Source organism: Anguilla anguilla, chromosome 14 (genome assembly GCF_013347855.1).
Source record: "Anguilla anguilla isolate fAngAng1 chromosome 14, fAngAng1.pri, whole genome shotgun sequence".
Lineage (NCBI taxonomy): Eukaryota > Metazoa > Chordata > Actinopteri > Anguilliformes > Anguillidae > Anguilla > Anguilla anguilla.
Genome location: NC_049214.1, coordinates 19,891,337 through 19,915,342, shown reverse-complemented (window position 1 = coordinate 19,915,342; position 24,006 = coordinate 19,891,337). Strand labels below are relative to the sequence as shown.

Sequence of the window (24,006 nt, the reverse complement as noted above, 5' to 3'; positions counted from 1 at the left end):
CATTGCACAGAATACACAGTGACACACACTAATCATACAGACACATGCAAGTTTAAGTGCAAGTCCATAATTATAATTACTTTAAAATGAAATTATATAAATGGGGCATGTGCAAAAATATTGAGGTTAATTCTCCGCAAACTACACAAGATCAGCTTTTACTGTCCTGTTAAGATGGTGGAATGCCTCCAGGCCAAATGTGGTTCTGTAAGTGTAACATTTAAGACCTTGGCAGTGCACCAGAGGTAGGTGTTCTAACTGTCAATGGAAGGCACTGAATTATGTGTTGGTGAATAATCTACTAAGGCCTTACCAAGTGACTAGTAGTGACTAAGTAAAGCTGCTATCCAACTCATTACATCCCAGAAGAGAAGCGGGATAGCATAAGAAAAAAACTGATGTGTGGAGCTGCTTTCCTTTCCCTAGATGGAGATTATTTTTCACAGACCTCTGGGTACTGCTGATTGGTTTAAGGATTTAAAGATTTTGATTTAGTTTACTTTACGATTTTAGTTAGTTTACTTGTGGCTTGAAAATGGAGGGGAAAGTTCCACCCAATTTGATATTACTACAGTTGCTGTGATTCTGAAAAGTGTTTCTTCATGCAGTAAAAAAAAAAAAAATCAATACCTGCTTTGAGATTGTTTCCATTAAAAACTGGGTGCACCTTTTTACAGTGCCATGTCTGATGAAACATTGCTTTGTCATCCTGCACATCAGTTCTTCTTGTCATCATTTTAGTGTTGAAGAAACTTATCTGTTCGGTTGGTGGTCAGGCAAGTTCTCTAGCGTAGCCACTTTCCTATGGAAAATGCAGGCCTTCTATTTTGTATGAGCTGTAGTAATGTCATTTATGGTTTTTCGTTGTGAATTTTTAGTTGCGCCTGAGGGCTACATATGGATTATGATCATTGGATCTGATTTCATTAAAATTATCACAAGGAAAAGATACTACTAGAAGTAGCAGACAACTGCAAGGCTTTCGGGCCAGATGTTTGGTGAACTGGCTATGATTAGTACTACACATAAAAACATTGTTCAGGAAATGTGGAGATGATTAGTGCTGATTACGATGTAGGTCCCAATCTTGTTTATATCAAGAGTAATGTTGAGTAGTTCCATGCATTGTGTGTGGCATACAAATGTAGAATATGTGTACAACTGAAACATACTGATGTGAAAATTAACTTGGTGGCCATATCGGCATATGGCTTTGGCCAAGTGTGAGTAAAATTACATGTGCACATCTGCAGACTGTTAGATGCGTGTGCCAAGTTTTATACAAAATGGACAATTCTATGGAGGCAAGCCTAACCAAACAGCAGCCTAAAAGAAGAAAGCCAGTTTGGCTTGAAAGGCTGCTAAGTTAATAAGTAACACGCATGGACGTCTTGAAGCTCTTTGACAACCCTTCCCTTCTGAAGCTTGGTCCTCCATCCTCATCAATAAGATCATCTAATTTCAGATTTAACATTCAACTGACCCACAAAACAGCAGTGGCAAAAGCTGTGATTAACTATTGTGAGCTAATGATTGTGAACTAGTGCTTAATATTGTGAACGTATTACGGTATTTATTTTATATGTGTTTATTACTGTTATTATTGTTTTATTTTATTTAAAAATTATTTTTGCTTTATTACTGTTTTAATTGTGTTTTGCAATCTCGGCACCATTGTAAACGAGGGCTCGATGTGTCTCTTTCATACATATTGTCAGTACAGTGTATAACTCAAATTACTTGCATCGCATGACATAGTGTGTGAACTGAAATTTGTCTTCTGGACACACAACACACTTTATTGTTTTTGGATAAACCTTTATACAGATAGAAAGCAGACATGAGATGAGATTGTTCTCATATTTTCTTCTTTTATGTTTTATGTGTGTATGTTAGAAAAACAATATGAACAGTATGAAAGTGATTTGTATTTCCATTTTCATCCCTCCTAAAAGTTCAGTTTGAGTCAGAACAAATTTCTTTCTTTGCAAAATGGGGTGGGGCAGTGTGTGTGAAAGGGACACCAATTCCATGTGAATTGTAAACGTGCGGCAGCTGGGAGGTTTCTGACCCAAGCCTCAGGGGAAAGAAACGCATGCCTTCCCCTGTACTCTTCAAAACACAGCCTCGTAGATCAGCTGAGATTGAGAGTGACAGTGCATGATGTGGTGTGAGCTCTCTGCTAACCTGCCACATGGAGTATGTGAGTTTCCCCCATTTCCTGCTGTTAGGGGTTGGGCCTTGTCAGCATGGGTCAAATTGCTTTCCTTTCTTAATCATCCTTGACTTCTTCAGCTGATGTCAAAGATGGACAGTGTATTTTGGAGTTAAGGCATTTTGGTTTGTGCTACTTTCAGATTGCATGCCAGAGGTTGCTTTAATATTTTTGCTCCTGAGCATGCGAGAAGTCAGCAGAAAAAGGGATGGTCTCATTGTTTTTAATCAAAAAAAGGCCTTACTAACTAAACCAGGAAAATAAAAAAACAGTTCCATGAGTTGCTGATACTGAGGCAGTGGTTTTAACATTTTGAACATTTGATGATACAATATTCTGTCTGTTTTTGTTGTTATAGCTTGCCTTCTCAGCAATATCTTGCTCCTCCTTTGGTAACTTGGAGTAACTGCACCCAGCCGTTTGCGATGCTCCATTGTGATTCATGTATGTGGGTTGTGATCATGTGCTTTTTATCAAAGGAGTTCTCAGTGCTTTGTCAAAAAAGAATTATATGGGAACTGTTGTAAAGGTTGTTTTTTTCCCCATCTATGTAGGACTGATTGAAACCTCTTATAGTATTGAAATTAATTATCACTGATTCTCAACACTGTAGATTTTGAGGTGACTCTTTTTGAAATTGTGCAAAAAGAACGATGCAGTTGTGACTTCTCTGTCAGCAAGAGGAAGTGCATGGGAGGTGGTGCCTTTAATATTTAGTATATCAGAATGTAATCACCAATTCTCTCTCGCTCTCTCTTTGTTACCAATTCTCTGCGTTAACGTAATTGTTTTTTATTTTTTTATTAATCCAGAGGAAACTTCACATTACCGAAGAACCCTGAGTCCAACATGGCATTCAGTGTCCTCGGAGTGTTCTTGGGACTCCTACTGGAAGTGTCAACACATGGCCCCACCAGCATTCCACGGATGTCCTGGAAACACCAAGGTAAGATACAGAGCACCAAAAGACCCTACAACACACGATGACAATGAAATTGGGCTCCAAGTTCAATTGTTGCAGTTAAATTGATGTTTATGGTGATGATCCGTTTGCTTTGCTCTGCACATTGACATGTGTGGATATACGGTTTTGACATTTTTTAACTTGAAAATTAAAATGATAGCGCCTTCTGTAAATAATCCCCTCCCCCCATGGTCAATGTGTCAACATGCTACTTTTTCTTTTAACCAGTTTGCTCACCTTTAAAATATATCAAAAGATACTTTGCTGGTTAGAAACTGCTGTAGTGTGGCAATCAAATTATGGTTTTCCCATGTAAAATGCTGATTTGGTCTTAAAGTAATGGCAATCAGTACAAAAGTTTTTACTTGTGTAAAGCACTACACATTCAAACGAGGCTCTGCGCTTCATGATGTTACTTGAAAAATAATTTAAGATTATGATCACTAAATTATTTAAATGACTAAAATTTCACCAAGAAGCAGTGAGTTTGCCAACTGCAGTCAGAGGTTAAAGCTATAATGTGATCAACTGTCAAGTGCTGAGTTTCTGGTTTTGATTCGACAGCTGATACTTAACACTATGTCTACGTTGTTTCAGAATGTATTGGCCATTAATGCTTGGAGATCTATTGCTGAATACTTTTTAAATTGTGCTTACCAGGGTTCTGTGTTGTCATGTGCCAACTTTCTTATACTGAAGTGCAGGGTTTTGGTCCAGCTAGCATGTATTTGCTTTTTTGAACTGTGAATTCAAATCACAAAACTTGAAATTGAATTACAGTTATAAACATATGTGTGAAATGTTTTTGTAGGTGCCTATGTATTCATTGCTATAAATTAGAATTAACTCTAACTCTGAATTCATACTGTTAATATACATATATGTATAGGGTTATGCTGTTAATGACACTTCTTTGATGTTTAAGAACAGTCATCTTTATAATATTTACAAGGCTGTTCATTTGAATTATCGCAGTAATAATAATTGAAAATCATATGCTTACTAGTTTTTGAGAGGTGTCTCAAAATAAGCTACTTGTACAAATATATATATATTTCTATATTGCCTTTAAAAGATTAGAGTGCTGAATGTATGCACTAACAGATAGTGCATGCTTTGTAATCCCTAGAGATATGTTTCTATTATAATGCTGTGCTGTATAAACGAAGCTAGTTTTCTGTATTCTGTTCACACATTTGAGCAGTTTCTGTGTTGAAGAGGAAGTTGGGTAGGCTTCATATTAACTACTGGCAGAAATGACTTGCACAAATGTCTGGAGTCTGTGAGGAAGAGGCACAGTCTAACTGTAGACATGATGAGCTGCAGGCTTGGTGTTGGCTTTCGTAATCGGCCAGTTTATGTTAGTACACTCGCAACTCGAGCTTCTCACAGCTGACACGACCGCTGCCAGACATTCAGCCAAATACAAACTATCGGCAGGTCGGCTGTAAATCACTTTCAGCCCTCTGAAAAGCAAAAAACAGACACAGAGATGGAAAACTCAGGGATGCTGCTTAACCACCGCAGGTATCTGTAGCTGCTTTAGCAGTCTGCGGTACTGTGGACCTTTTTAAATGGTGTATGCTGAGTCATGTACTTTAAGCCTATAAATAAATAATGATCTCTGTTATGGTTAGTGTACTTATACATCCAACTCTGGAATTAGAATTTCTACTTAATGCTGTCAGCCTTAGAACGATCATAGCAAGTTTTTAAATGAGAAGCCCAGCACTGGGATAAAACTATTCCTCAAAGGTCTAGTGGATGTTTTGATATCTTGGTATTCTCAGCCTTAGAGTAGAAAGGTAATCAGCTAGAATCCTTAAAAATACTAGAATCCTTAAAAATAGGATTTTTGGTGTGGAGTGCTGTTCTTATCATTTCCATTGCTGCGGGGAGCTTGGCTCGATTTCTTGCATGCTGTGCGAGCACCTTTTTCCAGTGACCTGTAGTTCTGTGTGGTCAGCTTTACAAAGTATTCAGTGAAGTATTCACTAATAAGACCAGTGAATTTAACCATAAAAGTTTCTTAAACCATTGATATTCGCATGGAACATATTTTTAAACCTTAAAAAAAAATTAATAATAATTTGTGTATGTATTAATGCATTCTATGTAAGCATGGCAGTGGGTTTTTTTCCCCTTGGCTAAAGGACTTGAGTTCCTGTAAAGGTCATTGCACACTGGATTCATTAAATACCGTATTTGTATACTTACATGATATACAAGGTGAACTAATGTGTCTGTGCTTCATGATTCTGCCCACAGATGTCAATTTGATAGAATTTTCAGAAGAAGGAATCTTCAATTATTCCACATTGTTGCTCAGTGAAGAAAAAGAAGTACTTTACGTGGGTGCGAGGGAAGCCATCTTCGAGCTGAGCATGAAAAATGTGTCTGTCAAGACCAATAAGGTACAAAAGGTTTTTAAGAAATCTCAACAACTTTGTAGCGTGAAGGCCATTTATTGGTTGCATGTGGCTCCTAAATTTCAGGCCAGTAGGTCATATATCGGCCAGTTAAATTTCAACTATTGCACATAATATGCTCTTGGCCGTGAAATTAAATAGGCCAACCTATGCAGCTATGCTTGGATAACTATGCACACCTTGATGCCGACCAGTCGTGCTGTGGCCTGTCCCTCTTTTAATTTATTTCTCCAGCAGGTGTTGTATTGAATATTATATTGATTATGTGGGTTCATTTTTTCAGGTAATATGGAAAGTTCCTGAAAACCATATGTCAATGTGCATCTTAAAAGGAAAATCTAAAGAGGTATGTTGGACATGTAATTGGAAAATAGCCCAAAACCTCAAATAGTCATTTTATTTTCAAATACAATTAATGCCTTGCATATCAGTTACAGCAGAATTGAGAAGTACCTGTGCTGTATGGTGTAGTTTGTCATTTAATGAATTAAATATTTTTGTGAAAAGTGTGCATTTGTCACTCACTTTGGTGGCATGACAATCTTTATGATAAAAATAGCTGTATCCACAGGTGATGGTTAATTGTTTATGGGCATACTTCTTTTATTACAGACAGACTGCCTAAACTACATCCGGGTTCTACAAGTGCTCAATGATGACAGTCTATATGTCTGTGGGACACATGCCTTTCAGCCTCTGTGTGACTATCTGGTAAGCGCAGCTGCCTTGGAGTCATAAGTGTGGGTTTCTTTTTCTTTCTGTTGTACTACATTTTTTCATTTTCTATTATTTGTTTGCTATTACAGTCTCTCAAGGATTTTAAACTGCTGGGGCAGCAGGAAGATGGAAGAGGGAAATGTTCCTTTGACCCTGCACAGAGCTTCACCACAGTTATGGTTGGTAAGTTGACTTCCTGTGCCTATATAGGTGAATCGGCACAAACACTTAAAACCTGGGGCTGGTGAGCTGCAATACCTTGGGTTCATTCTACCTCGTGAAATAATGTGGTTTCAGACTGAAAAACTGCATGACAATTCACATGCGCCTTTGTTTCTCAGATGGAGAGCTTTACTCTGGAACTGCTTACAACTTCTTAGGAAGCGAACCCATCATATCCAGATATTCTCTCTCTCAAAGTTTGCTGCGAACAGAGTATTCAACGTCATGGCTAAATGGTATGTGATATTTATTTTGAAGTACTGACTTTTAATTTAACTTTGTCTGCATTGCAGTAAATTAAAAGGACTTAAAAATCAGTTACCCATTTATCACTTATACTCATGCTGTGTATTTGGTTTTCAATCCCAGACAAGCCATACATTTGTGACCCCTGAATAATAGCATTTCATTGGATGATTGAATAGGTCACAGTTGTCGATCTTGTACGATATCATCAAGCATTTTGCGTTATATTGACCCCCCTCCCTCTGCTCCCCAGAGCCCAGTTTTGTTTTCGCAGATGTCATCAGGGAAGGCAAGAACAGCTTAGATGGTGAAGACGACAAGATCTACTACTTCTTCACGGAGGTGTCAGTGGAGTACGAATTTTTTGGCAAGCTGCTAATCCCCAGGATAGCCCGTGTCTGCAAGGTGTGAACGGCTTGCTGAGCCTCAGTGCAGTCATGGCTCATGCTAAGAACTGCATTTCCTTCCCATTGTAGCTGAATTGAGAGTCTGTCTGGTGTGTCACACTGCTGTATGAAAAATGCAGTTGATGGATAATGAGGAGCACTAAAACAAACAGTATCTCTCCATCCAGGGGGACTTGGGGGGACAGAGGACTCTGCAGAAGAAGTGGACCTCCTTTCTGAAGGCAAAGTTGGTCTGTTCCATGCCCGAGCTCAATTTTGTCTTCAACGTGGTCCATGACGTGTTCATCCTAAAGACCCCAGACTGGAAGGACACTGTCATATACGGTGTTTTCACATCGCAGTGGTGAGTAGTGCGCGTGTGATAGCTTGCTATTGAGGGGGAAAAACATGAATCTGTAAGGGAAGTGTGATGGCTCCTTTGTTCCTGTCATAGGGGAAATGTTGGGTTATCAGCAGTGTGTGCCTACAACATGTCTTCAGTGGAGGAAGTGTTCTCCAAGGGGAAGTACATGCAGAAGGCCACAGTGGAGCAGTCTCACACAAAGTGGGTGAGGTATAATGGAATCACCCCCAGCCCTCGTCCAGGAGCGGTAAGCCTGTCCTATATTCTCACCATCAGTATTCCCCTCCCTCCAAGCTACAGGAGTAATATGAACTAACAATAAGTCAAACCTGTGCTTTTTCAGATGTATCTGTATTGAGTTTGTCTTGAAAACATTCATGGTTTGTAACTTGGTTGAATGCCAACCCCCAGCCAGTGACAGCTGTTGTGTTTTAAGTCCCGTTGTTTCAATCTGCAGTGTATCAACAACAACAATCGACTGCAGAACATCAACAGCTCGCTTCATCTGCCGGATAAGACCTTGCAGTTTGTCAAGGACCACCCTCTGCTGGAGGACCCTGTCCTTCCTATTGGTAATGGGCCCAAACTTATCACCAAGGATGTGAACTACACCCAGATCGCTGTGGAGAGGGTCCAGGCCTTAGACAACAATGTGTATGATGTCATATTCACAGGGACAGGTAAAGGGTTCCCCCAATGTTGTAGTATGTTGTCTAAATAAATAAGCAAATACTATAATGTAATATAATTTGAGAGTTTTGATTAAATTCTGTTGTTTTCTGTTTGTATTCAGATAAAGGAATCTTGCACAAATCCATAGTCTATGATGGAGTAGTTCACACGATCGAGGAGATACAGCTTCTCCGTAATGTAGAACCCATAAAGACTCTGCTACTGTCTTCACAAGGGGTGTGTATACCTTTAAATTCATGGCACTTTTCACCTATTGTGAACATGTTAAATTGCTCTTGCAGGTGAGATTCCTGCATTTTCTAATTCTTCATATATTAATGAAAGTAAATAAACAAGATGCAAAATACAAAACTGTTTAGGAAAAAAACATTTTTTAAATCTGGATTTTTAAGTTTGCATGTATTGTTGACCTTAACAATTCTACCAAACATAGACGTGCCAGATTTCATGTGTCGTTTTGTCTTTTCCCACCAAATTCTGATGGGTTCACCAGTTCATGAGTCATGTTTCAGGTCAGCTGTTGCACTTTGTGGACTGGGGGAACTCACAGAGACACTGAGTCTGTTCAAAAAAGGAACTGTGACTTATTCCTCCTTTGAACCGTGCACGTGACACTTGAATATGAGCTATTTTAATACAAAACACTGAGCTTTGGCTTTTTGTTCACAGTTCCTTTATGCTGGGTCAGACTCTGGGGTAGTGCAGTCCCCTACGGCCTTCTGCGACAAGTACACGTCCTGTGAGGACTGCGTGCTGGCGCGGGACCCCTACTGCGCCTGGGCCGCTGATTCCGCGGCCTGCCTCAACATATTCCAGGCCCAGGACACTACCCAACGGTACCTTGGCTAATCAGACACAACATCTGAGCGATGTGCCTTCCTGCCACCACAGTGCCCTAGGGCTGCCATTCCCAGTCGCAGGTCTGCTGTTGTATAGCAAACAAACAATCTGTATTTATGATCTCGGTGATCTCATATAGGATGGTACGTTCAGTCAGTGAACCATGTGAACGGACGATTTGTATTTTCAGTTGCCAGTAACTATGAGATATGCTACAGACAGGAAAAATGGGTAAATGACAAATGGGTGGTTTTTATCTTAACTAGTATTGCCTAATTTATTCTACCAAGCAGCATCTTTACAAAGGCCAGTATCTGTTGTATGTGCAGTTGCATTTGACATAAAATACATTAATTGGCATGTTCAAGATGTATAGTTCTTAACCACTTAATTTGATTACCTTTAAACTCCAGCGTGTGATTACCTTTAAACTCCAGCATGTATCAGACCATGGTGTATCGGTCATTTTTTCCCAGTATAAAAAAACACACAAACCTGCTCTCCATATTATAAAATTAATGTATATGAATGGAAAGTTTTACCTGAAAAGGGCCTTTCAGGTTGAAAAATTCTTATTGCCTTGCATACAATGTTCACTCATTTTTTGTTTGCTTTGTAGGAACTTGATACAAAGCCTTAATGGTGATGCAGACAAGTGCCCCAATGGTATGTACTGAACTTAATATAAACCCATTAATCCCCTGTGACCTACCACGGGACATGAATGTTTTGGACTGTGGCTGGGAGGGCCAGAGTTTAATATATTGCTATAACATATAATACAGTCTGCAGATTTGAGCCTTTTTTCCCCAAACTTCCCCCCTCCTTTCACCAGTGAGGGGCCGGTCCCTAGAGCCCTACCACCAAGTTGTGGTGAAGCCAGGGAGCTCTGTGGAGCTGCCGTGCCACGTGGGGTCCAACCTGGCGCAGGCGGTGTGGACGGTTAATGGAAGCGCGCTGACGGAGGCATCCAGGTTCCACCTGCTGGGCGAGGCCGGCCTGCTCATCTACAGCATGGCCCCCGAGGACCAAGGGCGGTACGAGTGCTGGTCCCTGGAGTGGGCCGGGGGCAAGAACTTTACCCGGCTGGTCACCGGCTACGCCCTGACTCTGTATTCGGTTAAGAGGCCCCCCGCACCCGACCCCTCCACCCCGCTCACCTCCACCGCAGCTCACAACCCCACCACGGCCACCGAAGGTAATAGCAGCACCGCTGGACCCCTACTAACTTCAGCCCCCCCCAGCTCCGCTAACTTCATCTCCCCGCCCCAGCCTGTGACATCACTAACCCCAGCCCTGAGCAGCACGGTGGCCCTGCAGAAGCATTCTTTCCCCAGCTCCGACGCCCCGCGCCCGGAGACCCACGACCCGGCCGCCGAGTACCTGCAGCACGACAGCGGCAACGCCCTCCTCTTCCTCTTCCTCCTCTTCTTCCTCCTCTTCCTGGCGGGCCTCAGCTACAACTGCTACATGCAGTACCTGCCCGGCCCGTGCCTGAGGCTGCGCGCCGCCCTGCTGGGCAGCCAGAAGAAGCCCCAGCCCGAGTACCTGGCCTGCGAGGCGGGCCTCATGGAGCCCGCGGCCGAGAAGCCGGAGCACACGGAGCTGCACCAGCACAACGGGGCCCAGCTGAAGGCCCTGAGGGACACCGGCTACGAGACCGAGCCCGAGTGCGGGAACGGCAAGGTCCCCTCCCTGGAGTACGGGGACGAGAGCCCGCCCAAGGAGAGGCCGTTCGACGTGGAGTGCGAGTCGCACCCTATTGAGTTTGCCGATGCAGATGTGCCCTACTGATAGCAACACCAGTCCTCCGTTTCTCCACTCTTACCCTCCGCTTTTCCTAGCTGTGGTTCTGCTCTACCTGTGTATTCCGTATGAAGGTCTTTCTTTTGCTCTGTCTGAAAAACACAGGCACACAAAGGCATTATAGATATGTATTTGTGCAAACATTGATTTAGTTGAATAGGAGGCAAGGCAGATGATTACTGTTGTGGGCCTCTGTCTTGTACAGATTCATTGGGCTCTTTATGGCTTAATGTTGAGGACCTACTAAAATGCTTTTATTAATATAATTCCTAGATTTGAACAATCCCGCATTGCACTCCGCATTGCTTAGCAAGAAATCAGTTTGATTTCCAAATTGGAAACATGGTTTACCAAATTGGTAAGTTGACGGGATGTTTTCCAAATTGGAGTAAGTTACATTTTATATTTTGTAAGATTTAGGGGCGAAAGTAGTTTTCAGGATATTTGTACATTCAAAATTACCATCATATTAGATGTGGGCTGACGGCTCTCATTCTCTCTGATATTTTATGTGTTGGTGATTCTCAGGGATGTGCCATTCTTCACTTTGTTTCTCCACAAATTTCTAAATACCATATAAGCGCGCCTGCAATCGCTGTGTGCATGTAGACACTGTGGAGTGCTAAGAGCTTGCACTGAAAGACCAAAGTTACTGGCCAATCTGGGAATACAGAAAGGTACGACGTGGAGAAATAAATACAGAAAATGAACAATGGGCAAAAACATGCAGGTATTAGTGACCACTCTGAGCCAAGTGATTGTGAAGAAGTGCTTTTTTTCTGTGAAACAGAACTCTGGAGTTTTGAACCCCAAAACTGGATTTATTTGTGGGAGCCATTTTGACCCTGACCGTGTTGGGCACCTTGCAGCTGGGGATGAAAAACGCAGCATTAGCGTGGTTTTTGTGGCTGTGGTAATGAAAGCCACTTGATATGGCGCTAAAGAGTGTGGTCTGCCAGGCCAAACACTGGACAACTGGACTGCTGTCACAAGCAAGCTAACAGGTTCTTCTGTAGCCAATAGAGTTTTCTCATCCCACTGTTCCAATATTTAACATTTTAACATTTGCCAAGAGGTGATCCTGTGAATAAAAATAACTGAGGAAATATTCTAATGCGTAGAGCAAAGAATACACAGCCATGTAAACCTGTACTGGAATTTTTTTTTTTTTGTGTGTGTGTGGATGTGTTACATGTAGCTGTAAGACTCATTTTTTTCTAACAGTTCATGCTATAGCTATACAATGAACAATGGGATGGCAACATTTATATGTTTATCCTGAAACCTGGGCTTGGAAATGCTGTTTTTATTTTGCTTTACCATTTTGAATTTCAAAGAAATATTATTTAAATGTTTTAAGCTAGTTGTTTTTAAAAAATCATTTTTTTTTAAAATCTTGCCATTGCTTTTTCCATATGCATTCCACTGCACAAAATCAGTATTTTCTTTCTCCAAAAGCCTTTTAGACTGCACTTACTCCCTCTCACCTGTCTTTTGGTACACATTTCTGTTCTTTCCTGGTCTTGATCCTCAGACTGCCGTTTCTCTCAATTTCTCCCCCACTCCTTCTTTCCCTCACAGCCTCTCCTGCTCCTATCTCTCCTGTCGAGTCTTCATCCCTGTCCACTGTGGGGAGCACCTCCCCTGTCTCCTCCTCCTCCTCATCTTCTTCCACCTCTACCTCTTCTTCCTCCCCTTCTCCCGAGCTGTGGTCCACTGTGGGAGGCATGGGGGTACGGCTGCTGCCCCCACTGCTGACTGACCAGGTCTGGGGTGTTGAGGCCCACGAGGCCTTCCTGCTCTTCTGCCTGGCTTTGGGTGAGTGGTTTGTGTGACCCTCCCCCCTCCAGCCCCTTCACCTTTCACACGCAACACACCTCTCGTCGTTCCCTCTTTCAACAGGCATTTCTTCAGCTCCACAAAATAGGCCCCTTCTTCTTTCTTTGTTTGGGTTATCTGGTTGAGCTGTTCCTCGTTCTTAGATTTTTAAAAAATAGTTGACAGTACACGACAGGATGAAATATAAGTGTGGACCGAGCTAGAAGAGAACTCAATTTGTTTCTGCAAAAAGGCACACACGAATGCATTTCAGTTCATCCTTTTGTGTTAAAAAAATAAAAGCAGAATTGGCTGTCTTTAGTATATGTTTGCCCAGTGTATATAGTCTACTTCATTGCTAGATTTGCACCCTTGTTTTATTTTTTGTTGCTGGCAGATTTGAACTTAGACCTGTGTTAGACCTGTAAATGGACCGATTTTACTGTTGGAAACACGGAGTTGGCACAAATGAGGGTCAAAAGCTAATCGTTCAACTTTCTGCAAATGAGAACTAAATGCCTCTGGTAAGAAACCAGAGACTGTACGGTACACTTGGCCAAATGTGTAATTCTGATTAGTTTCATTACCTATAATAGAGTGTGTGGTTGTACAGTGTAAATTTGTGTATATGGTATATACTTTGGACGATGTACATAGGTCTCTATAGGCATTTTGGGCAACTGTTGGTAGGGGGTTTAAATAAATCTTTACTTAAATTGTGTTGAAATGTAGTTTGTTTATTCAAATACTGCTCTTTTGCGATAGATGCTACTCTCCTAAGTGATCTAGAGGTGTCTCAAAGAATCTTGTCCTTGTTGTACCATGTAATGCTGCTGATAAGCTGTGGGGTAACGGTAACACTTCACAGCTAAGCAATCTTGTGCTTATGTCCTGTAGCTTCAGTGTAAGGGATTGGAAGATAAGAGATTTAATTTATATTCATGCCAATGAATACATACACCAGTATAAACACATGAATGCACGCACACATATAAATGGTTGTGAAAGTGGAGATTGGGAAGCACCACTGTGGGGAAAAAAATATGATCCTTATTATGTCTGCATAAAAAATTACAACTAATTTTACGGACAAAACAGTCAGCGATGTTAAAGAAGCAAGGGTCCGCAACCAATTTCTTGCTCTAAAAAACTTGAAAAGTGATGTAAAGGAAAGAACTGCTGATTACTGGTTACAGTAATTTAATGATTATATAATTCTCCAGTAAATGTTTATTGGTTTGCCACTGTTTCAGATATATTTCCATCAGGCATCTTCAATTATATGAATGTTGGCTATAGTGCTTTCATTTGTCATAGTACAGTTTGGCAGTGGTGGAAAATCAAGGCAGTGTGGAAAAAAATGTCAAATAGCAAAACTTGACTACAGAATTTTTCTAAAATGCAAGAATTTATTTTAATAGTGTATTAATTAGAGAAGACTTATTTTGCTATGAAAAAGATACAGTGCACTGAAAGGCATGATGTAGCCCACAGTATGTGCCAGCTAAGCAAGTTGGCGCTCAGAATGAAGCTTCGTCAATGTACTGTATACAAACATTCTAACATAGCAGCTAGTGAACAAAATAAGTGTGCAACTGATTTTTTTTTAGATTTGGTACAAATTTCCAGCTTAATCTACATGACCAAAAAAAGCCAGAACCTACACACACGCACACACACACACACACACAATCCAACGGGGCGCCCTGTTTGTGACCTTGATTCGGCAAATACCCTGAACTTGAGTATGATCGGGCAATGTGAAGTGCCTTTTATACCCCAGGTCCAAGTGATCTCAACATTCGCTGGAAGGTGAATGGAAAGAGACTTGAGACCCCCGTCACAGAGTACCGACATGCCATGGCCACTGGGGAAGTGTTTGTGAGCAGCTGGTTGAGGCTGAGGGGCCTGCGGAAAGAGTCACAGTACCAGTGTGTTGCCACATCCCACGCTGGCGACGAAACCTCCAAAATTCTCATCGGCCCCAGTCGCAAAGGTAGGACAGCGGGTGCCGGAGTCGGTATTCCTCGGATGAATTTAACAAAGGGATTCTAATTAACATAGAATAATGGCTGCATGCTGGATAGGGGTGAAATGCCATTAAGTAAACTAAGCTACAACAAAGGCAAATTACTTCTTGGAGAAACAACCCATTGTAGTGTAGCAGGTGTCGGGGCTAATGAAAGAAAATTACCATTTCAGTAAGCTAGCTATGAAGTTGTTTCCTGTTCATTAACAGATAAAGACAGTGTTGTGTCCAGAGACCTTAAACAGTGGAGAACTGCACTGACAGACCATGAAAAACTGCTACAGAACTGGAAGGAGGCGTGGGTATGTTTCAGTTGTAATGTTTTGCAATCTGTCCATTGCTTTTTCTTAGAAGCCAAAAAATATATTGACAATAAAATATACTTTGTATTTGAGTTTGTGAGATGTGTGCATGTGTGGGGTTGAGAGGTTTGAAGAAGTTGCATCAAAAAGCACACAGACCACACCAGTCCCAACTATGCCTGGCAGCTGTGGAGGCCATAATTGGCAAGTGTCCAGGGAGGGAAGGATCGTGTCAGTGCAAGCTCAACATGTGGAGTGTGAAGACCGGTGGCTGCTTGTGAATACAGCTGAACATTTCAAATTTGGATAAAAGGGGGAAAGCAATTTTTTTCTCACTCACCACACCACAGCAGAGAAGAGAGGCGAGATGAAACCACAGTACATAAAAAGTCAGATTGGACTTTGTCTGTCCACCAGTTCCCGTTGTCACTTCCCTGCTTACTACCATCTCCTGAGCTGGAATCAGAACACATTTTTGTTTGTCTGCATGTGGACTGAAATGGTTGAAAAAAAAACTGCATTAATTAAAATCCAGATGTGAATCAGTGAAGGTTGTCACAAGCTCAGGTAAATTACATTTTTAATGGTCAAGGCTAATTTTCCATTGAGTTTACGGATATGAGTAACTGAACGTGTTTGCATGTTGCCCCTTCTCAGGAAAGCTGCGGTGGAGAAGGTGTTCTTTGAAGATAGCTGGAGTTCCATGCCATCAAGAGTGTTCTAACTCCATTCCAGCTGGAACTTAAATTGGTCTGGCGCTGATGACATCACGTGTAGTGTCTCATGCTCCATGGTTGAATGTGTGGCATTACACCAGCTGAGAGAAACCAGTGTCCTGCAGCATGTGCCTGTTGCCCTGGTTTGTAGGTCTTTCCCACTAGCTCTCCATGATGGGGAGGTATGATATTCCCTGCTATTCTGGGAAGGCATATGTGTTGCAGGAGTAACGCACAAGAAAGTTTCTTATTGGATTGTGTCAGAAACCTAGCGGGTGAATGGTGCTGTGCTCCAGTAAACTTTGCACTGTTCTGAAAATGATGGTAAAAACCCATCAAAGTGATTCCCCAAGAATGATCAACCATACCACTCTGCAAAAGCTGAGTCTTCTTTTCTGTTTTTTCATAGTTATGTTTAGTCGAAATGTTCTTTTGTTTTTTTTTTTACCTGTTTTTTTTTTGTGATTAGTAAGTCAAAATAGTTATTTAGTGTATTCATTACATACCATACATTGTAATGTTTGCAATATGGGGCCCTGTGCATAAGCATTGTCAGACTGGACTGTATTAGATACTTTCACTCGTAATTAAACTTATATTAGACCCACAAGTATTAATATTTTAATATTGACTTTAGTATATGCAGATGAGCATACATTTCATGTATTTTACCTGTTTGTTTAGTGTGCTAAACTGAATGAGGAAAGACAATTTATTACAAATCAGTGTTGTATTGAATATTGTTTTGTGACAATATTCATTTAGGTGTCAGCATTAGTTATAATTTTAAGCCCTCGTGAAAATGCTGGGGTTGTTAAACTTTACCCGAGATTCCCTTTCATTGCCTTTTTTTTTTCTTCTCTCAGAAGTATATTACAGAAATGTGTGCCATCTTCAGTGCTTAGATTTGCACTGGTCTTGATGTTATTTTAAACTATCGGTATTTTCTTTTGTTTCATAGACCTCTGGAACGGAATATAAAACGAGTGAAATTTCAGAGTGGATTTTGAGTGGTTAAATCTGGTTTACATTCAAATAATCAACATTTGAGCACATGGGAATTTCAAGGTTTTTTGTGTGTCTTGGGAGGCGTAAATCTTTGTAATGTTGGATGTGTGCCTTTTCAAAAATGAGTAAACGGGAAGGGCATAATGACACTCCTTAGGATAGATAACAATGAGAGAGAAACTTAGACCTTTAGAAAAAGAGGAGCATTCATTCTATATTATTAATGGTAAAAGGTGCTATTATTTCAAGTGTAAAATTATAATAGATTCATTGAGTAAATTAAAAGTGGTAAGAATCCAACTGCTGCTGAAGTCCTGGACAAGTGAATGCTTCTTTTTAAACCAGGCAGTTGAGCGTGTGCAAACCAAAGGCTAACCCAAGGTGATGTACAGTTGTCCAGGAGAAGACACAAGCTTGCCAACAGGATATACTTCTGAAGAGATGTGTCAGAAGGAGAGAGAGATCTGAACGTCATTCGTATAACCATGTGACATTGTATGGACCCTGTGCAGTACACCGCATTACTTTATATTAATTTAAGAGATTCTCTTGTACAGAAAAACTTACAATCGTCTACAACAATTTACTGCTATAATAATAGTATGTTATAACAACAACATATTATCCTCTCGATTCTACATTATATTGGGGCTTCACTGCACAAGGAAATAAATTCCATTGCCATAGCACGACATAGCTCAGGAGGTAAGAGCGGTTCTCCGGCAGTCGGAGGGTTGCCGATTCGATCCCCGCCCTGGGCGTCGAAGTGTCCCTGAGCAAGACACCTAACCCCTAACTGCTCTGGTGAATGAGAGGCATCAATTGTAAAGCGCTTTGGATAAAAGCGCTATATAAATGCAGTCCATTCACCATTTACCATAGCACACAGTACTGAAGAGAACTCTTCACGTGACACCAGTTACACCTCAGGCCTACAGGGAGAGATAATTTAAAAAAACAATTACAGCTCTTTCACAGAAAAAAACAGCAAACTATTTCATAATTCACTGAGCCACACTCCTTTAAAATAAACGTGTGGAACCAGTATATTTTCTGTGTGCCTAAGATCAGCATACACCTTTTTTGTACAATGCCATTCTATTAACATTGATACAGGAACTGACGCTATTTGAATTAATTTCTACCAAATTCACTTCTGTTCAGCAAGTCTGCTTTGAAAACGGCATCAAAAGCTAACACTGAAAAAGCATCAGCTCTACAGCTGGTCTTGGCATTTAATATTTATAAAGGACAACGTTATGACTCCACATAGATGTTTGCTCTGCCAACGGATCCATTAAACTTCTGAGGTTTTTTCATAACATCAAAGTAGATGCCACCTCAGCCACAGCCTCTACAGCTTTAATTACTGACAGCTGGTGAGCCGATGCGTAGTGACTCGTTGTAGGTTAAGATGGCCACTGGGCTGATTGGTACAGCCTTGGGGATCCAGGACGCTCAAAAAGAAAGCTGAGAGAAATGATACGCCCTGCTCAAAGAACTTATAACAAACATTACAATGTCACATTCTGTAGGAGACTTTCATGTGTTACTTCTCTGAACTCCACTACATACATGCAATTAATGGGAAGAAGCTGCTTTAGCTAATATAATCATTTGTAAAATGGCAGAAAAACCAAAAGAAGAAACCCAAGTTACATGGAAAAATGTAAATGAATGGTATGTGATATGACTGATTAATATATATATATATATACACATATATATATATTGTTCCCCATTGTATTCTCTCCATCATTGAGAAAACTTTTTTATGTTGACCCATTTGCACACAACTCCAGAAAATGTCACTTAAAAGTAGCTGTACACCATGTAAAGCTCAGATGCAATGGATTACCAGTCAATGAGGCAAAACAATTATTTTCATATCACCCTCTTCTGCAGTCTCCAAGAACAAAAAAGTAACATTCTTTTGAGGCTAAAGTAGTTATTCAGGTTTAGCTACCAATGTTCATTAATTAGAATAGAAGCTTTTAGAAAGACAAACTAGTGTGCACTTAATTTAGCATCCTTAATTTGCATTAAAGACCATTAACAAGTTGGTAAAATGGCTTTATGAATGGTTCTCTCACCAATCAATTACTCCCCTCCAATTTTCCTGTCTAGAAAAATCATGCCGGTGTAAAGTACAGTAGACAGGTTAAACCATGGCTAAGCACACTGAGCATGCCTGTTTGAGCTTTAGTGACATCTGCTGGTCAAATAATGCACATTACCATTCACATGTAAAATAACAAGTGTTGAGACTGGCCTACAGCACAACTGGGATTCTCTATAGGGAATTTTTTCAATAGGTCGCAGGATTTCTAATTCAGAATAATAGTCAGAATTACTGTGGTGATATTAATACTCTTTAATCCTCATCACCAGATTCATTTTCATATATTCATCCTGCTAGTGCTCATGTTCTCTATAGTTTATCCAATAGCACCCTCATGCACCCAGGATAGAAATGGCATTAATATAAATTCCACGCAGGACAGTTACACAAACTGATGAAAGACTCATTCAGCGAGCCTCATGGCCTTGGGTCGAATCCGGGATGTAAAAGTGCTGACTGTGGCCGGTATCTCCATAGGGCGACACACGACTGCCAGCTGCACGGCCCACGGCATGGAAGGGTTCAGTGGGTTAGGGGTCTGTGTTTCATCACTCTTCAGCTGGTCGATCAGGCACCAGGGGTTTGCAGCCAAAGCAACATATCATACATATCCTACATCCTCCCTCCGACCTGGCTGTACGCAAGCTTAGCTGTACTCTGTAGTGTGAAAAACAAGCAACAGAATGTGTTTCTGGACTCCTGAATCAGCAGTGGGGTTCGCACTTGCACACAGCTGCGGTTGCAGAGACAGGCCATTCCAAACTGGGTTGGAAACTGGATATGCTCAGCCCCACATTGGGCAGCAAATTAAAAAAAATATTTAAAAAAACATTCATGAAATATTCATTAAAATCACACACAACTTAGTTTTTATTTGCCCCAATTGATACTGCCCCTACATCACAAAAACCGCAGTAAATGTAAACGTGTGATTTGTTAATCCATCAGTTATTTCTCAGATCAACAATTTCTCTCCCCGAATGTGGGCAGTTCTATCAATCTGAACAGATATTTATGTGGCATACCTGTCCACAAAATGATATGATCAAATGTTATCATTTTAACAATTAACTGATAATAATTGGTCCCACTAATCAATCAGCAATCCTGAACCAAAAGCACAATCTGCAATCCTGAGTCAATAGCACATCCTACAAATGAGCTTTTCCAATGATTTTGGGAAAACCAATAACCTACAGTTCTTTGACAGGGTTCTCAAAATTGCAACATCAAAGTTTTTTCCTTTGAACATACACAATATGGTATTGGAGCTGAGCATGTCTACTTAATTTGACATATAACAGGAGGCCAATATATACATATATTTACACCATTGATGCAAAAATTAATTTTATTCGAAAGACTTGATCAAAAATGAATGACAGGCACTTTAGTCTGAGTATGCATGTTCTTTTTCACACAATATACCACCTCCCCTATTCACAAGGAGAATTTTCATTTCTTATTTATAATCTGAGCTTTGTAGCTGTGAGGAATACAGCACAAGCACAAAAGTTCACCACTAGTAGGTTTGTAATTACATTCTGAATACCAGATTAATACACATGGATGTCCCAGAAAATTCCAGAAGTTCACATCAGGGTTTTGGAAGAGGTCTTCTGAACAAAAGTATGTGTGGTTCTGAAAGAAAGACAAAAAACATATCTATAAATATATAAAGTCATACTGTCTACTCTTTCAATCGGTTTAATTTAATTGTGAAGTTTAGGTTCAGATACAGATGCTTTAATATAGAACTGCATATAAATCCACATTTAAAAAAATGAATGCATGTATGCAATTATGAGATATTAAATTATTGTTATTATACATAGTGTATATGCACACATGCATAATAAGCATTTCATTAATGACTAGCTAACATATACTTGATTTTGAGTTACTACAGAGCGTCAGTTTTTAATCTACACAAGCAACTGCAGTCAAGAACTAAAGTACTGCAAAGAGTTGGTAACTATTCTTAGCTCAGCAGCGCTGAGCGTTAGTGTAACTTATTTATCCAGAACAAACCTGGTTCGTGGATCATGTAATGCACCCATCCAAGACTCTGCTGCACCCCAAGTCGCCTCCACTCGTCCTCCGACATCAGGTGTGATTTGGGCACCTGTTTCGCCAATTCCCGAGGCAACACAACATGCCTATATAAAAACGAAATCCCAGTTGTTTACATGTATCAATTTACAATTATTTCAGTTATTTGTTTTTTCCATGTTTGAAAATAGTTGGGATTTCTTGGCAATAACGAAATAAGATGGTTTTCATGAAAGTAACTTGGCCAGCCACCTAGTCTAGCTAAGATAGTGGAAGACAATGGGACATTTTCTCGTATTATTTACGTTCAGACCCGTTTGTGATTTACTTACGCTATCAACGTTAGCAAGATTCCATTCATAAATAAACCAATGCAAGCAAACAAATCACTACCTTAGCTAAGTGAACTAGTCTATTCATTTCCGAAGTAAGATGGCTAGATAGTAAACCGACTTAAATAGCTAGCCACTAGCTAGCTAGCATTTTTAGAAGTTTTGATTTTTTGGAGAAGCTGATACAGACGAGTTTACAACATTCTCGGCATACGACATAGCCAACTGATGAAATGTAAGTATGTAGCCTTTTCGTGGTGACGTTATGCTTTCAGAGCAGCCAGCAGAACAATATTTCCAAGGCCATGCCATTCTTTATCATGAATACCGCGTGTTAGCTTGGTAGTTTGACTTTATTTACTGACAAGCATGCAAATGGTTTACCTACGACCATGACTTTTAAAACTATTCAAATAAATCTGCGCGAGTATACGTCAGCTAATTTTCACCTTTGCAGCTGCACAACACCCGTAGGTTTAGTCATCAAACTCTTATTTGCGTGTAAATGATGAGGGCGCATCCAGATGGCTAACCAGCTAGCTAACCAAGTTTTCAACAACTTTACCTGTATTCATAGTGCTCATCGGTGTACTTGTCTGAATAGTAGATTTGTTTATGTGACATTCTTTTATGCTGTTTGGTAAAATATTCAGGAGTGAAAATGTTAAACGAAAAGCTTTCCCTCTTGCGATAAATTTTTAAGTCTGTTAAGATACTTGCCACACACCTCCCGTGGCTGGCTAAATAGCGGAGTTAACCGACACCGTTTTGAACATAATGTCGAGCAAGAGTAGATGGCCACCCATTGGACATAAATATCATGTGATCAGAACTAACCATTACACAGTAAGGGTTCCAACCAGAGACATTTTATCATGAGAGAAACCACGAATTCAAAGTAAGTAGTTAGATTCGCCATTTGAACTGTGGAACTAGTGTAGTTCCGGTGTTTTAACGGAACACACGCTGTATCTCCAACCCTTAGTTTCAATTAGTGAATTATCTTTGTGACGGGTCTGAGACAAAGGACGCATCCGAACAAGCAAAAATACACGCTCCGCGTACTAACTAGTAATATTTGTGCTTTTTAGTGTGTGACTATGCAGTAGGTTGGCAATATGAGTATTTTCACTTGATTGGTCTTGCGGACGAGACGGTTGAAGTTTGACCCTCGCTCAACCATTTTGAATATAGTCATCATCCCTACAGCGTTTTACTTAATGACTACCATTCGACACATTTTCATTCCGACTACACGGTAGCTATGAAAATTATGCCTTCGCATGTTATGGTGGGTCAGGCATTAAGACCCAGTTTATCTGGCTCCCTGTTGGAATTACCAGGAAAGAGTGTTCACCAATCACAGTCTGTTCTGTAATGCTATTCACTTCAAGTTCATTTCTGATTGGTAATCTGCTAAACCGACGCAACAGTGATTTGATGAAGTGGGCCGGTTCCCCTGTATTGGACAGTTTAATAACTTTGATTATTTCAGGTTAAAAAATTAAATAACATTTCAGCTGACTAAAATAGGCGTTGACTGATGTTCTGAGTGTAGTTGAAAACCTTACCGAATATAGGAACGGCTCTTGACCACATAGGACAGAACAAAATGTAGTGTTCAGCAGTTGAAGGACTTTGTGGTGTCTTTAAAGGGCTGTGCAAACTTTCCTTAGTTGGTTTTGACATTTGCATGGACATTTGAGAAGGACCTACCCTTTGTGCATTGCAATATCCAGAGATTTAGTAGGACTGTGAGTGGAAACTAGTTGTATTCCATTTAGACAAAATACTTTCTTGCAATAGCTGTTGGCAACAGCAGTTCTTATCAAGAGGATAATAGATAGCTGCTGGTCATTTTGTGAAAAATACGAGTGCAACAACTCCATATGCCATTCAATAGCAGACTATAAATGGACAAATAATAACTATTCAATTTATCCATTTACATATTTAACATTTAACAGTTGTGCCAATTCAGCAAAAACATGATTTCTTAAACAATTTTGAATACCAAATGTACTCGGCAATATTCTCTAGTCACTACTTGGCCCTCCACAGCTGCAGGGGAACGGCAGTTGAATCCATGTTGTTCTATATGAACACTTTCCCATATACAATATATGACCAAAAGTATCTGGACAGCCCTTGGTCTGGGGCTTTTTTTAATGGTTTCTGCTGGGCCTCTTAGTTCCAGTGAAGGCAAATCTTAATGCTACAGCATACAGCCACATTCTAGACAATTCTGTGTTTCCACAACAGTTTGGGGAAGGCCCTTTCCTGTTTCAGCAGGACAATGCCCCCTGGCACGCAGCGAGTTCCACATAGAAATGGTTTTGTTGAGAATGATGTGGAAGAACTTGACTGGCCTGCACAGAGCCCTGACCTCGACCTCATCCGACACCTTTGGGATAAATTTGAAAGCCAACTGTGAGCCAGGCCTATTTGCTCAATCAGTGCCTCACCTCACTAATGCTCTCCTGGCTGAATGGGAGCAAATCCCTGCAGCAATGCTCCAACATCTAGTACAAAGCCTTTCCCAGAAGAGTGGAGGTTGTTATAGCAGCAAAGAATAGACCAACCCCATATTAATGCCCATCATTTTTAATTAGATGTTGGATGTCAGGTGTCCACATACATTTTGCCACGTAGTGTGCATTTCACATTACAACACATACAGTTAGTGCCAATTACTCTCAACATGTTAGTGCTTTGCAATAGCTAGCAGGCACAGTGGTAACTTTA

The 24,006-nt window shown here is 40.5% G+C and overlaps 2 protein-coding genes across 15 annotated transcripts in view; one reads left to right on the top strand and one right to left on the bottom strand.

The window, feature by feature from the left end:
• The window catches only part of sema4d (sema domain, immunoglobulin domain (Ig), transmembrane domain (TM) and short cytoplasmic domain, (semaphorin) 4D), a 47,044-nt gene extending 29,989 nt beyond the window's left edge, over window positions 1-17,055 (top strand). For 8 of the 14 annotated variants that reach the window (XM_035390973.1, XM_035390977.1, XM_035390984.1 and 5 more), the window contains 17 exons: window positions 3,028-3,161; window positions 5,448-5,593; window positions 5,892-5,954; window positions 6,221-6,319; window positions 6,415-6,508; window positions 6,667-6,783; window positions 7,047-7,198; window positions 7,368-7,543; window positions 7,634-7,790; window positions 8,001-8,223; window positions 8,337-8,452; window positions 8,906-9,072; window positions 9,696-9,742; window positions 9,912-10,274; window positions 12,464-12,700; window positions 14,484-14,696; window positions 14,940-17,055. In XM_035390973.1, coding sequence (XP_035246864.1) covers window positions 3,028-3,161; window positions 5,448-5,593; window positions 5,892-5,954; window positions 6,221-6,319; window positions 6,415-6,508; window positions 6,667-6,783; window positions 7,047-7,198; window positions 7,368-7,543; window positions 7,634-7,790; window positions 8,001-8,223; window positions 8,337-8,452; window positions 8,906-9,072; window positions 9,696-9,742; window positions 9,912-10,274; window positions 12,464-12,700; window positions 14,484-14,696; window positions 14,940-15,154 — 2,719 coding nt within the window. In that variant the 3' untranslated portion in view covers window positions 15,155-17,055. Of the gene's footprint in view, window positions 1-2,573; window positions 2,660-3,027; window positions 3,162-5,447; window positions 5,594-5,891; window positions 5,955-6,220; window positions 6,320-6,414; window positions 6,509-6,666; window positions 6,784-7,046; window positions 7,199-7,367; window positions 7,544-7,633; window positions 7,791-8,000; window positions 8,224-8,336; window positions 8,453-8,905; window positions 9,073-9,695; window positions 9,743-9,911; window positions 14,307-14,483; window positions 14,697-14,939 lie in introns of those variants that run through there. The other 6 variants (XM_035390980.1, XM_035390983.1, XR_004762299.1 and 3 more) reach the window with 5 other exon arrangements.
• A 3,138-nt stretch (window positions 17,056-20,193) lies between these two features.
• On the bottom strand, window positions 20,194-22,038 carry zgc:86839 (uncharacterized protein LOC415200 homolog). Its single transcript, XM_035392233.1, has 3 exons — window positions 21,827-22,038; window positions 20,909-21,036; window positions 20,194-20,518 (listed from the first exon to the last, which is right to left on the bottom strand). Exons 1-3 carry the CDS (start codon window positions 21,883-21,885, stop codon window positions 20,475-20,477), a joined length of 231 nt encoding a protein of 76 aa, XP_035248124.1. The 5' UTR covers window positions 21,886-22,038; the 3' UTR covers window positions 20,194-20,474.
• Between the last annotated feature and the right edge of the window lie 1,968 nt (window positions 22,039-24,006).